At 41.1% G+C, this 15,768-nt stretch overlaps 1 protein-coding gene across 5 annotated transcripts in view; it reads left to right on the top strand.

The window, feature by feature from the left end:
* The first annotated feature begins 4,964 nt into the window (after window positions 1–4,964).
* LOC137333676 (protein C19orf12 homolog) overlaps window positions 4,965–15,768 on the top strand; it is a 41,222-nt gene continuing 30,418 nt past the window's right edge. Inside the window, exons 1-2 of one of the 5 annotated variants that reach the window (XM_067997959.1) lie at window positions 4,965–5,059; window positions 13,099–13,267. In XM_067997959.1, the coding sequence (XP_067854060.1) occupies window positions 5,006–5,059; window positions 13,099–13,267 (223 nt within the window). In that variant the 5' untranslated portion in view covers window positions 4,965–5,005. Of the gene's footprint in view, window positions 5,060–9,632; window positions 9,768–13,098; window positions 13,268–15,768 lie in introns of those variants that run through there. The other 4 variants (XM_067997956.1, XM_067997957.1, XM_067997958.1 and 1 more) reach the window with 4 other exon arrangements.

The following is a 15,768-nucleotide window of genomic DNA, read 5'->3' as shown; positions in this document are numbered from 1 at the left end:
TTAATCTATACCCATGACAGGTTGAATTTTAGGGATACGTGAATCCAAAACTTGGGTACAAAAGGCCAGATTCCCATAAAAAGAAGGTTCTATGTTGTACCTATGTTATTTCCATGCCAGTATTGCTGTGTTAAAAATGAGGAATCACTAAAGAGACTACACGATAACATCAACAAGTTCCATCCCACCATCAAGCTCACCATGGACTACTCCTCAGAATCAGTTTCTTTCTTGGACACACGAATCTCTATCAAAGACGGGCACCTCAGCACCTCACTCTACCGCAAGCCCACGGACAATCTCACGATGCTCCACTTTTCCAACTTCCACCCTAACCACGTCAAAGAGGCCATCCCCTATGGACAGGCCCTGTGAATACACAGGGTCTGCTCAGACGAGGAGGAACGCGATGGACACCTACAGACGCTGAAAGACGCCCTAGTAAGAACGGGATATGACGCTCGACTCATCGATCGACAGTTCCGACGGGCCACAGTGAAAAATCGCATAGACCTCCTCAGGAGACTAACATGGGACGCAACCAACAGAGTACCCTTTGTCGTCCAGTACTTCCCCGGAGCGGAGAAACTACGCCATGTTCTCCGCAGCCTTCAACATGTCATCAATGACGACGAACACCTCGCTATGGCCATCCCCACACCTCCACTACTCGCCTTTAAACAGCCACCCAACCTCAAACAGACCATCGTTCGCAGCAAATTACCTAGCTTTCAAGAGAACAGCGTCCACGACACCACACAACCCTGCCACGGTAACCTCTGCAAGACATGCCAGATCATCGACACAGATACCACCATCACACGAGAGGACACCACCCACCAGGTGCATGGTTCATACTCCTGTAACTCGGCCAACGTTGTCTACCTCATACGTTGCAGGAAAGGATGCCCCAGAGCATGGTACATTGGTGAGACCATGCAGACGCTGCGACAACGGATGAATGGACACCGCGCAACAATCACCAAACAGGAGGGTTCCCTCCCAGTCGGGGAACACTTCAGCAGTCAAGGACATTCAGCCACCGACCTTCGGGTAAGCGTACTCCAAGGCGGCCTTCGAGACACACGACAACGCAAAATCGTCGAGCAGAAATTGATAGCCAAGTTCCGCACCCATGAGGACGGCCTCAACCGGGATCTTGGGTTCATGTCACGCTACACGTTACCCCACCAGCGAACAAATGTTATCTGTTTTTAATATAACGGGTCAGTTGCTGTCTTTTCTATGTTTCTACTTCTCTATCTCTGGTTTTTTTGGGGTTTTTTTGGTGATTTGTATATTCGGAGACCTTGCAGGTAACACCTGTCTGTCTGCACACTGATTGCCTTGGCAACGGGCAGTTGAAAAAACTGTCTGTAATCACCAAGCATTGTTCTGTGATTTATAAATGCGATTTCATTTCGAGGATTTCATTTCCAACAACGTTCACCTGAGGAAGGAGGAAGCCTCCGAAAGCTTGTGAATTTAAAATAAAATTGCTGGACTATAACTTGGTGTTGTAAAATTGTTTACAATTAAAAATAGAACGCATCAAAGAAACCATGTATCTTTAACTAAGTCTATTAGTATTTCATTACTATTTCTTTCATAAAAAGTACAGTAAATTCATAATTTTGCTCTATGACAAAGCAGCAATTGTTTTGAATAACTAGCTTATTATTGATCAGAGTCCATTAAATATTTTACATGGTCTGTTGCAAACATTTTTTCCCTGAAGGTCAGAAATTCTGACTTGGGTTTCAGATTTGAAAAACATACATAGAACGTTTTGGCAATTGTTTATAAAAATACATAGGAGCTCATTTTTCCTGGATGCAGGGATCAGAGAAAAGGAAGCAAAGACCTGTAATACCACATCTTCACCTTCTTTATGTTGCCCCAGGATTTCCACAGCTTCCCTAGGGTGAAAGGGGAAAGTTATGAACTGATTGGCCCTGGCAGACAATGACTCATTCACTTGCTGTTGGCAGAAGTACATTGTATACTGAGTGACTTGGCATATATCATCCGTGACCCCATGAAAGGAGATTCTGGTGTAAAAATTTAAGGCAGTTTTGACTTTCAATGTCACAGAAAGAATAGTGCCAGTCTTAGAGAAGTTTGGAGGTCCTGCTGCACTTCTAGTGCATGCTGGAAGCACGTATCAAGACATTGCACACCACAAGTCTGTGATTTTCCATCCATTAATTTTAATGGATGGAAAATCCTGGGCTGGATTGCCACAATTTCATGATATGTGCTCCCAGTATGTGCTGGGAGGGCAGAAGCCTAATGTCTCACTCCATTTACAGCTGTGATTGTACTTCTAAAATAATTTGTTGTTTGTAAAGTGTTTTGAGACATCCCGAGGATGTGATAAGGCATTATATAAATGCAAATTATTTCCTTCTTTCTCTTCCTGGAACATACAAGCAAAAAGCTGCCCCCTCCCACATGAGATGGGTGTAGAAATATTTTCAGGATATCTATCCAGATTAATTTTTTCTCTGCTAGGTAGTCTGGCCAAGGCTTCTTTGATATCTAGTGTAAAACCCCAAAAATGATAGGTTGGTGGATATTTTACAGATCTAAAAGGCCACTGACATGCTTTAGAGCTTAAAGGAAACAAAACAGTAACAAAAAGGAATATGTAAAAATGAGACAAAAGGTTGTGAGTTCAAATCCCATGCTATGGATTGAGCACATAATCTAAGGCTGACAATTTAGTGCCTTGTCGAGGGAGTGCTGCATTGTTTAATCAGATTTATTTTACATAAAGATCACAAATTAGATAAATAAATAACAGAAACCAATTCATTTGCTTAGTGTATGTCTTTCTTGCTGTACTTTTAAAGCATGTTTAAGAATTAGGGTTACACGACTAAAAGCTCCATCATAATTTGTCATGATTAATATCCATATACTTGTAGATATTTGTTGCTTTAGAGGTCGTGTAACCCTAATTCTTACTTTTTGGATGAGGCATTCAAGTGGACATTAAAGATGCCATGGCAGTATTCAAAGAAGAGCAGTGAGTTCCCCTAGTGTCCTGGTCAACATTGATCCCTCAACCAAACAAAAACAGATTAATGTCATTCATTTTGTTGCTGTTTGTGGGATCTTGCTGTGCACAAATTGGCTGTCATGTTTGCCTGAATAATAACAATTTTAAAAGTAATTTGGGTGAATCACTTTAAGAAATTTCTAAGACTTGTTAAGGCTCCATATAAATGCAAGTCTTTCTTTTCTTTGAAAGTGTCCTTAAAGTGCTTATATTATCTTCACAATTGAAAGTAGCCTACTTCAATGTTGGAAAATCAATTGCCCCATCTGATGTTCACAATGGAACAAAGTTTGCACATATGGAACTTTTCCAGCTTTTTAACATGTCACCAGTAACAAATACAGGTTTTCATATTAATAGAGATTGGAACTGAGAAGCACTGCACAATAGACTTTCAGTTTGATTATTAGTTGGAACTCCCACTGATCAAAATGCACCACTTAAAGCATCAATACACTGTACTGGCCTTCCTGGTGCAATTGGTGATTCACATATTGACTGTGGCATAACACAAGAGCACAATACCAAAGTAGGTGAAGTGTTTGGTGCTTTTGAATCTTGTTATGCTGATGGAGCTATTTGGGTCGCAATAGTCCTTGCTTAGTGATGGGTGAAAAAGGACTTTAGTTTTTTTTCAGGTTGATTGTGAGGCCAAAGCAGGCTACAACAATTGCAAATTGACCCAGAATGACCTGGATAGAAGTCCACAGTCGTTGGTGAATAGCAACTCGTGAATAACGTCTTCTATAAAAATGAAGACAATGAACCTGCAACAACTGAAGATTGAACAACCTGCCATCAATACTAAATTAGATGTAATCTTCACAGCCTAGACTATTCATGGCATCATGCAGAAAATATGCTGAACAAATTCTGGCCAGATACATCACTGCCGAATATTGTTAAGCTATGGTGAAATCTTCAGAAATATGACCATTCACCTAGACTCAGTGTGGATGCCACATCTACTTGCTGTCTTGTTACTGCAGAAAAGCATACTGTTGAATACCGATCCTGAACCTCTCACCTTGCTTGCTGTTCCAAAAACATGATGTATTATTTGATGTTATAGTACGTTGTGCTGTTTTGTATCTGAATGAGCAGACTCCTTTTCGGTGGTGGGGTGGGGTCTTTTTAAAAATGTATTGGTCATGTGCAATCTGTTTACTACAACACTAAAATGCATAAATATTTAAATATATATATAAAGTTCTTTAGAATTCTTGTTGTTATGCGTATTTCCTGTTGGCACAACTTAGTAACGCTTTAGTGACATTGGTAATTTAGAGGCCTAAACTGTAACAGTAACACCTACTTCTATTACTTTAAATAGGTCACACTGTAACACCTGTAATGCAGGATTCCCACCACTGGTGGTGCAGTGGCATGAGTCAATTTGGTCTATCTGTCATTTTGCCCTGTTACAACAAATACAACTAAAAGACATACCATTTCCTCTGACTAACCACGAAATTCACGAGCAATATATTAAAAGGCTTACATATAGCACACACTTCCTGTATGTATCGCATTTACTTCCTGTGACACCATCTCAGTCACACCTTCCCCATCGTACTTTGTCGATAATGTCCCTATTTTTATAAAACAGCATATCCTAAGTTAGAAAATAAATGCTCTTCTATATAGGTTTTAGCATTAAACAATGATAAAATGGCTAACACAGGCATCACGAGTAAGCAAAGTTAATCTGAGTTAGTACGTGCAGCCAGTCTTGTAGTCTAACAGACTTCTGCTGACATAAAACTAGCTAGAAGGAGGAAACATGTTTTTGATAAACCAGACAAAACAGGAAAACATTTTTTGTGCAAATCAGCCAGAACAGAAAGATAAGGTTAAGAGAGGAAGAGGGTAATACTGGACAGAATGAATTCAATCTACAAGCTTGAACGTTTAGTTAAGAATGAGGCCCTTGCATTAGCTATGGTTCCACTCTCATGTGAAAGGAAGTCTATTCGCCACAGTCAGCTGAAAAAGGTAAAAACAAGAATGATTGTATAAAGGAGAGGGAGTTAGCTGGCACTTCGAGAGAACAGTAGGACTCAGTTTCTGTCTCAGATATGGTGGCCCAGGTTATGAGTATACAATGGCTTAAATAACTCATAGCCTGTAATTGAATAGGTGTCATAGCATTAAGATCTATCTATGAATGTAAGTTAGGGTGGACTTTGGAACTAATAAAGTTATGCACCAAGCTAAGTGTCTTGTGACAAGCTGAAGGCCTAATTTGCTGGGTGGTATTATTGACCTATACAATATCAGGCAATTGTTATGAATCCTTCTGAGACCCCACAGGAAAATCAACTGTTTGCTAAAGTTAGTGATAATCCCCATAATGATTGCTGTATATACTGCAACACTTGTTTTGGCTGGGAATCATTTCCACTGCTGTATTTGTGCATTTAAAGGTACCTTGTGAAACATGCTGAGAGTTTAATGGGAACTGTGCATTGTGAAATGATGGATTGGAAACTTGAAAGTGAGAAACACCTCCCTGTGCAATGAGAGTTTCAGCAAGAATTACAAATTCTCTGTGGGAAGTAATGGTGAGAATAGTTATGTCAGTAACTCAGAAAGAATGAATGTTTTGAGGGAAAAGGAAAGAATAGACAAATGAAGTACTTGCAGATTAGGCAAATACCACAAATCCACTTTGGGCGTCCAAACAAAATCAGATTCTAATATAAACAACTGAGAATAATTTAAATTGTATGAGTGGAGGTTGAATTCTGGGAAGTCTGATACTGGTTGATGGGTGTGTTCACATTCCGATCTCTGATATCTGACTCAAAAGTGAAACTGGTTAAGAAATTATTTGGCACAAAAGTAATCTTGTCGTTTCGTAACAGGGCTTGCTGATAAAGAAAATACCAACGTGTCTTTCTAAAATGTGACTATTGAAAATGTAATTGCTTCTGTAGAACAACAATTTCAGAGAAGCACTCAGACCTTTTTTAAAGAAAAGAAATGATAAATTTGAAGATTTTTTTTGAGAATGTATTCATTGTAACTAATACCTGTGAGGAGGTGTGCCATTACAGGATCTTCTGTTCAAACAAGAGGCTGCTAACAGATATTTTTAACACATTCCAAATCTACTTATAGAGACGTGAGTTCCAGAGAAACTTGCTAAAACTCTGGTTAGGGTGGTGCGTTACATGATTGATTTGATGCTCCGATCTGCGTTGTTTCCTAAAATATTTCTACATTATATGTTATGAATTTTTAGCTAGGCCAATATATTTTAAATATAACTCGTTTAACTGCACTCTGAAAGAATCTTCTTTGCTCAATGTCTGAGGTTAGAGCAAATACAGATTACTGTCTGGAGAATGGCTTCCTGGACTGGCAGGGAGTGAGGAGGGGAACTTGTTTCTATGTATGTTATTGCCTATTAAGAAAACCCAATCAGATCAAGGTTGTCTATCCAATACCTCCATTTGTGTAAAATGATAATGTGATCAAGTTTGCCATTGTGAGGAGCTCACTATCTGCATCTGCAACAAGAGGGTGTCATGCCAGAAGGAAATACCAGGATGGGTGGGATGGTGTCATCTGCCAGAATTCCTGCTGCTCCTGCCTCCTGTGCCCAGAATGTACTGGACGCCAGCAAGGTTGTGGCATTCAGCACAGTTCATCAGCATAAGTGGGACCCACAGGAGTCTTCAGGCTGGGATCATGGTCTGGAACACTACAGAAAAGAAATTTCAGACCCAGTGACATTGGCCATCTAATAGGGGGCCAATTTCAATTTGCCACTGAGTCCGCAGCTGGAGTCTGTTGTACGGTGGGCATCTTGTATGACTTCTAGTGTGTAACACAGCAATTAAAGGGCAACTGTTAATCCTGCAGCATGTTAACCTATTCACTTCATGCATTAGCTTACATGTCATAGTTCATAGGAGGCACAGGCCTGCCTATGGAAAGTGCCTTTTTGCCATCAGCAAGGATTAAAATACACTGTGCCATGAAGTGATAGGACACGGAGCATCTTGATCTCTGCCCTCATTATTTTGGGAGACGTTGAATGATGGTCAAGCAGTATTCTTCAAGGAAGGAGAATTACTAAGGTCGCCTTTACATGCCACCTTTTAGCAATGGCAGAGGTTTGGGTCAGGTTACTCATGTGCCATTTTGTTGAAGGAATGGTGGGATGTGACCTAGAAAGCAAAAAATATAAAATGTTGTTACAATTGATGACAATAACATCTTATTTTAGAAACCTTTAGGTCCCCTAGATGCCTGTGAACTTTGATGACATGATGCATTTAGTGTGCAATCGTTCGGAGGTAGAAAAGATTTAGATTGCAGTAAAAACAGTTTCAAAGAAGCAACTGTGGCTAGTGTAACAGAAGTTTTTGGTGGTTTGGTTGGTGGCCCTTTTAGAATAGCAGCTATCAAGCAATATTTGTTAAACTAGTTTAAGTTCTAGTCTGAAAGTGTGTATTTTACGTCAGTGGTTCTTAAACTGGTTGGCTGTGAGGCCTATCCCATTGAGGGGGAAAACAAAGGGCTGTATACTCACCCACCAGCAGCACTCTTCAATGAACTGGCAGTGGCATTCTCAGTGGCTTTAATTCAGCATACTCAATCTCGCCATTGATTTTTAATGGGGGCGGAGGTATGATAATTAGCGGTTCAACTGTTCTTGGAGAAGCCTCCAACAGTCTCCTTCAGGACCACTGGTTAAGCAGCACTATGTTCAGTACCATTGGGAGGACCACGGCAGCATGCCAGTGGAAGACCAAAATTGCATCAGGCTCCTAATTATGTAGTAGGGCCCCAATTTAAATATATTCATGAGGCTCCTGCTTGTTTAAGGCAGGATGCTAACTGCCTAAATCAAGGCCTGCTCAAAAACTGCATAAGCAACAAGGGAGTAGTTTCTTAAAAAAATTGTCTCTTTATCACCCCGTTCTCACTGAAAAACCGGGTGGTGTTGAGATGAAAATTGCCCCTTTTGGATCAAAAGCACCTGAGTCATTTTGGTGGTTCCACTGAAGTTACAGCAATGTCAAAGAAAGCCATCAATAAAATATTATCTGTGCTGGAATAAATAGATGTCTCATAAACGGAAAGGAAGCTGGGCTATAAGGAAAGAGCAGGTTATTTCTGACCTCCCCCCATTTCCCCTCCTGATCAAGCAATTGTCAAGTTAAGATGGAAATTTAAATTTCTTAAACGAAGTAGTAGGGAGTATTGAAAATTTCTGGATGCAGAATAAAGGGTAATTGGGGGGATAAGAAAAAGTTACATTTGTATAATACATCTCTCAGAGCTTCATAAACAATGGCCCAGATTTTGCTGGATTGGGGCATCTCGCGGCGTGCTCCGTTAGTTAGACTTGTCCGTGCACATTTAGATATTAAAATTTTTTGCCCACAAAGTTTCTGGAAGTGCGAGCTGATAACGGTGCAGCGAGGGGAACAGGGCATCTGGGACCATGGTGAACAACAAGACAAAGCAATAAGATTAAAGGATTGCGAAATGAACATAGGAAGGAGGGCGAATTAGAATGGGTGAATTGAACATCAAATCAGGTACAGAAAGAGAAATAAAGAGAGGGAAAGATTGGATTAAGAGAGAGAGAAAAAACAGAAAGAAACGTAAGCAAACAATTCACAACCTGAAGGAATGAAACTCCATTATTATTGTTCACTTTCTGGGTAAAAGAGGTTGATTGACAGTCATTAGCAATTATCACGTTGTTAAAAGGGTCTTCCTATCTCGCACCAAGTCCCGTTCACCCATCACCCCTTTGCTCGCTGACCTACATTGGTTCCCGGGCTGGCAAGTCTTGATTTTAAAATTCTCATCCTTGTTTTCAAATCTCTCCATGGCCTCGCCCCTCCCTATCTCTGTAATCTCCTCAACCCTCCGAGATCTCTGTGCTTCTCCAATGCTTGCCTCTTGTGCATCCCCGATTTTAATCGCTCCACCATTGGCGGCCGTGCCTTCAGCTGCCTAGTCCCTAAGCTCTTGAATTCCCTCCCTAAACTTCTCCGCCTCTCTATCTCTCTCTCCCCCTTTAAGACGCTCCTTAAATCCAACCTCTTTGACCAAGCTTTTGGTCACCTATCATAATATCTCCTTATGTGGCTTGGTGTCAAATTTTGTTTGATAATCACTCCCGTGAAGCGCCTTGGATCGTTTCCTATGTTAAAGGCGCTATATAAATGCAAGTTGTTGTTGTTATTTGTGTGCAAAAGTAGAAAGTTAGCGCAGAATTCCAGTGCATTTTCTGTGGCATCACCCCAAAAAAAAAATCAGAAAAAGAAAATCTAAATCTTTAATTTTGGGGTGGCGATTGAGGCAGAAATGTTAGCTGGAACAACAGGGAAACACAAATTCTTTGAATAGTATCACAGGATCTTTAAGCACCCTGTCTAAACAGCAAGGTGAGTAAACAATTTTTTAGGGAGGCAGGCAAAAAGACCATAGCCCAATTATCTGGTCACCATATTCAGCGACTCCCAGGAATGTCAGCGGATTGCCGCAGGCTGTACGATTCACATGTCAGTGATGTTGATCTTTGACACTCCCTGGGAGGTTCCGCAGAAACCACATGATAGTCACTCTGCTGCCGACCGGCCCCACATCGCAATATTGGAAGGTTGGAACTGGCGTGGAGCTTCACTTGACCGGATTATAGAGGGTGAAATAACGGCGAAGGATCCTAAAGCAGGTACCCTGAGCACAGAGATTATTGGGGGGACGGACCTGTCGCGATCGTCTGGCTTTGTTTGTATATTTGCAGCCTGTAATGCTTCCGGGCTGAGGGCTTGTTACGTTTTCCAGATATCTTTTGGGAGAGCAGGATTCAGGCCGTGGAAGTTTACACATCAAACAAAGGGAACAGTAACAAAAGAACGTGTAACATTTACACTCAGAATCCGACCTGAGCGGTTGTAATGAATTTGAGGGCACTTTGTAGTGCTGATGATAACGATAGGAGATCTGAATTTGGGATTGCAGCAACGTTGGAGTCAGTGTCAGCCTAATAACCATGGACTGGAGTGAATTCTGTTTCATGCTTTCTGTTTAAACGGTTGCTGTTTTTATGAAAACAATGCTTGGTAAACCTTTTATCTTTGTCTTGCGAAAAGCACGAGGCAAATATCACATTGAGAATTGCCATAGTCTTGTGAAATGTCATCGTGTCGCTTATGTGTGGGCGTGTAACTCTTTCCCCTTCTAAACAGCAAAGCATTTCCATTTAAACATTCAGTTGAATGGTGGGAATTCACTGTGATGGTTTATTTTTTTTACCATCGGTTACAGGCCTTGGTAAAACTGCATCTGCTCTATTTTGCATTCGTTTTTTGTTTCCAAATATAAACAACACTAAATATCAGCTGTATTTCTTAAAGTATTCTCCCCACAATTCCTTTCGTTAACTGCAAGAGAAGCCAAAAATTGTTCTTTACTCTAAAAGTCGAAAGAAAAGACACTGGATATCAAAGCTCCATATCTCAGTAGCTGGGTCTTTAAGGATCATTAACATTGTTTTTATTGCTGATTTAAAAACCTGGGTTTTGTTAGTGTTAAAAACAATATTGGACCCCTCCAAAAAGCTTGAGTAAATTCAGAGAAAATCATTAAAAATCAATATTTGTTTTGGACATTGCTAAAACTCAGGAAACAAGCCAGGACTAAAAGAACAGTGGCATTATTGAGAAACATAATTATTGAGACTCACGACCAGTTCTGTACAGTTATCGCTGGAAACAAAGCTTGGTATCAAAGTTCTAATTTCTCTTTCCTGCTAGGAACAGCAAATAGGCCTCGAATATTTGGGGTCTTGTACTCCTCAATACAGTAGCTCTTGATGAACTCCTAGGCAATGATGAACCAGTAGTTGAGGGTCCAGTAGGGGTTAGGTTGGTTTGCCTTGTTCTGTAGTGCAAGAATGTCATCAGGGCCTTGTTGCTGCAGGTTCACTAGTCCTTGAGCATTATAATTGGGAAGGTATATCTGCCTCGTGTCTGATATTCCGAATCCAAAGATGTGGCTTTCTGGATTGTGCATCAGCAGGGAGTCAATATCCTCCTATTGGTAGAAGGTCCAGAAACCTTTCATTATATTGGCTCCTTAGAGGACTTCTAGATGCTCCTTGCCTTTCCATCAGGGATAGATCCATCCACAAATGTCATGAATCCTGGGAGATTTTATGTTCTCCTTATAAACTCTCTAAGAACATTTTTTTGAGGTGGGGGAAAGCATTTTAAAATCTTGCAGCAAGGAATACTGTGATGGTAGATTGTGAAGGATTTCTTTAGTTTGTGGGCAAATTTTAAGCTTCCTGTTTGTTGGTTGTCATTCCTTTTCAATTTTCTTGCCTTCATTCCTGAAGATCCTGGGCTACGGGTCTATGAGTAACAGCCCTCAACTATCCTTGTGGCTATTTTTACTGTATGAGCCTTGGCAGCTGAGTGTTAGCAGACTGTTCAACTATGGGAAGTGTTGCAACTGAAATTGATCCTATTTTCACCCAGGGCTGACTTCTACAGTGCTCTGATAGCGCCAGCTCCCATATGATCTCGGAAGCTAATCTGAGTTAGTCTTGGTTAGTACTTAGGTGGGAGACAGCCTGGGAATACCAGGTGCTGTCGGATTTTCCTTCCACGACCGGTGGGCACCGCAGGGTATGGAAAGTATTTTAGACACTCATAATATTATAATTTAATTGATATTTGTGTTCTGTTGCTCCCTTGGGCATGTCTATTTATTTTGAACTCATTGTTTGGCTATTGAACTGGCCAAGGGCACTGTTATAACAATTTTATGTTCCCATTTGGTGACATGGGGGCTACTTAGTGTCACCCCTGCAGGTCAAATCAAAAAAGACCCAAATTTCCTCTTTTTCTAGTGGGATTGGGGCATAATGGCAGTGGAGAACCTTTTAATGTGGATTTTGCGATGGACCTATTCTCGTTGGGTTTCCATCTTGTGTGTCCCTCATGTGGAAGTAGGGGTGTTTTATTTAAAAGAGTCCTGAACCTGGAGAATTTTGATTAATATCTCAGCATTTACTTGATCAATTTGAATTTTTTTTCTGGGGAGCTGCTGAGGTCTACTTCAGAGTGAGGGAACCTCTGGTGACCTACAAATTTTGCCCTCCCCCTAACCCAAAACAGGGTACAACTTTGAACCATGGATTTCCCTGTAAGGATTCCTCTTTATTCCATATTTATGAAAGAGCAGGAAGAGTCCTGAAGCGAGCAAAGGTGAGTCTGGCAGCATAGAAGAAGGCTGAGATGAAGCTGCCAATATCCACCTATATGCATTTATAGGCTCCAGAGATCATGGAAGGGCATGAGAGAGAGACTTTGATTCACTAAGGAAGCCCAGGATGATCTGGGCCAGCTTCTGGACCCAGACCTTCAACCCAGATCCAGTGCCTGAACAGCTCTGCCAGTTGCAGTCAAAGTGACTACTGCTTTCAACTTTTATGTCATTGGCTTCTTCCAGGCTGTGACTGGGGTGTAACCTAATCAGAGTGTAGTCTATTCCTGTATTCTCCATGTCACAGATGCCTTCTTTAGGAAGGTTAGAACTTGATCAGTTTTGGTATGATACCATGACAGCAGCACGAAGGGGCTATATAGTTTTACAGTGTTGCTGGATTCCCCAAAGTTTAGCATGAGTTTAGAATGGATGTAACTCTGGTGTAAATGACTTGCATTCCAAATTCTTGCCACCTATGCTGGAACTACAGTACTTTTGTCCCTGAAAATGTCACTAACTTGCAGGCCTATAGAGTTTCATGATTCAAAACTAGATAGCTCTGATCTGTAGCAGCCCTAACCTCGGTGACCATGTTTAGGAAAATATACCTGTGAGAGAAATTGAAAATGGCAATAAAAGTTAAGAAATCTTTTCAGTGTTTAATATCAGCAGTAGCAATCATATTGGAGGTCGGAATAATGAATATTTAAACATCGACGAGTCAACAATTTATATAAAGACAAATTGTTATAGTTGACAAAGAGTGACGTGATTTCCGAATCCCTTAGCTCACCGAGATGCCAGTGCACATTGATGACGTGATGCGTTTGGTGTGCCACATTTCAGAGGTGGAAAAGATGCAAATTGCAGTAAAAAGTTCTGCGAAGGGAGCACTTTTGGCTGGTGCAGCAGCATTTGCAGGAGGCTTAGTCGGTGGTCCTCCAGGAATAGCAGTTGGTAAGTGTTTGCTATTGATTTTAAAGAAAAAGCAGTTTGAAAATGACAATGAATGGTGAAATCAGATGGGTGCTTAACTTGCTTGTATTAAATGATTCTAACAGAAACATTAGCCCATGTAATAAATGGGCTAACACCTTCCTTTAAAATAGTGTGGAGAGGAATTTGTAATGAGCACGTTGAGCATTCGTATAATAATTTCGCTGACAGTAACTTGCCGGCTATTGTCTTCGTCAAAAAGCGTTTGTAAACAAATGAATAAAGGTGTTTGTCAAACACATACTTTAGGGATCAGTGGTGAGACTCTGGATTTTGTAATATTTGTTAATGACCTAAATTGGGACAAATATATTGTGAACAGAATTTGTAAAGTTGCAAATGACACCAAGTTGTGTGGAAAACTGGAGAGATATTAGGGCTGATTTCAACTAGATACAGTAGCCTAGTGGTTTGGTACTGGACTAGCAATCCAGAGGTTGTAAGTTCAAATTCCACAATGGCAAGTTGGGAGCCTGAATTCAGTAAATCTGGTAATTTGTGGCACATGGCGCCAAAGCCGCTCTGTGGCGGCCGCCATCTTGCCTCCCATGACGTCACCGCCCTTCCCTCCCCTCCCCCAACACACAGGCATCCCGCCGCCATGTTCAAAAAAAAATTAATAAATTAAGGCACCAGCCGCCGCTTTCCTCCTCCGTCGGATGTGCTTGTTGTTTTGTGTGTGTGTGTGTGTGTGTGCGTGGTGTGTATGTATGTATTTATTTATTTATTTTTGGCACCAGATAAAATAACCATGAAAGCTGCCGGATTGGCACAAAAACCCAACTTATTCACGAATATCCCTCAGGGAAGGGAATCTCCCACCTATACCCAGTCTGGTCAACATGTCACACCGGTCCCACACTACATGGTTGACTCTTAATTCCTTCTCGGCAACTAGGGACGGGCAATAAATTTGTCCTTGCCAGCATCCCAAAAAACAATATAAAACCAAAATTGGTGTTCGTGGGGTTGTAATGTCCTCAAAATAGGATCGGTAGACTTACTGTTAACGCCAATGCTTCAGCTGCCACTATTTTTAGAGGGGCTTATTGCCTGGTGGCTGAAGTGTTTCAGGCGGTGTGCCCCTTTTAATATGCAAATAGGGGTCCTATGCACATCATTTTAGGACAGAGCGGGTCGGAGTGTGCACCATGCGCTCTGACCATTGTTATTGGCAGTACCATTTAATTGTGTATATATAACAATGAAGCCACCTCTTAACTTTCTTTCTCATCTTTCCTTATAACTAATTCCTTTATATTTTGGATCATTCTTGTTGCTCGTCTCTGCATCCTTTCTAATGCATGGACATTCCTTTTAAAGTGTGATATCCAGAATTGCACACAGTATTCCAAATGTGTTCTGACCCAGTGCATTATTAAATCTCATCATAACCTCTGTCAACTTATATTCTCCTGTTCTGGCTATGTATCCCAATATTCTATTTTCCAACATTGAAAGAAAGAAAGACTTGCATTTATATAGTGCTTTTCATGACCTCAGGACGTCCCAAAGTGCTTTACAGCCAATGAAGTATTTTTGAAGTGTAGTCACCGTTGTAATGTAGGAAACACATCAGCCAATTTGTGCACAGCAAGGTCCCACAAAGAGCAATTTGATAATGACCAGATAATCTGTTTTAGTGATGTTGGTTCAGGGATAAATATTGGCTAGGATACTGGGGATAACTCCTCGGCTCTTCTTTGAAATAGTGCTGTGGGATCTTTTATGTCCACCTGAGAGGGCAGATTGGGCCTTGGTTTAACGTCTCATCCGAAAGACGGCGCCTCCAGCAATGCAGCACTCCCTCAGTTTCAGCCTAGATTTTGTGCTCGAGTCTCTGGAGTCAGACTGTGAACCCACGACCTTCTGACTCAAAGGCGAGAGCGCTACCAACTGAGCCACAGCTGGCACAAAGTGCTGAGTCTAATATCACTCCCAGGTCCCTTTCAAAGTCTCTCTGTGATAATTCAGTTCCCTTCATTGTATATGTGCCTTTGTTGCTTCTTCTTTCTTCGAATATGCAATACTTCACATTTGGCAGTATTACATTTCATTTGCTATTTGTCTGCCCAATTGCACAACAGGTCTAAGTCCTCCTGCAAAATTTCAACCATTCCTCCCTAGTGCAAAGCTTACTTTAGTGTCATCTGCAAATTTAACAAGCTTACATTTGGATTCTGTATCAAGGAGTAGTAGAGCACGGTACACTCACAATCACTATATGTGGTACAACAGAGAGACAACGTGTGCTTAAATGTGATGAACATATTAGAATTGGCCGACAAGAGTGTTTAATGTGGGTGAAAAAGTGATGCAGCTGAAAAGAGTTCTATATGATGCAGTTATTTGTGGCATTGTCCTTTCATAAATTTGCTGCAGTATTTAAATGCACGCTGCTTCTGATCATTGTGAAGCAAATATAAAGTCGATAGTGAATAAGCTCCCTTAGTGGTTCAGTA

The sequence above is a fragment of the Heptranchias perlo genome, chromosome 16, assembly GCF_035084215.1.
Source record: "Heptranchias perlo isolate sHepPer1 chromosome 16, sHepPer1.hap1, whole genome shotgun sequence".
In the NCBI taxonomy this organism is placed as follows: Eukaryota; Metazoa; Chordata; class Chondrichthyes; order Hexanchiformes; family Hexanchidae; genus Heptranchias; species Heptranchias perlo.
This window is presented reverse-complemented; position numbering and strand designations above follow the sequence as displayed.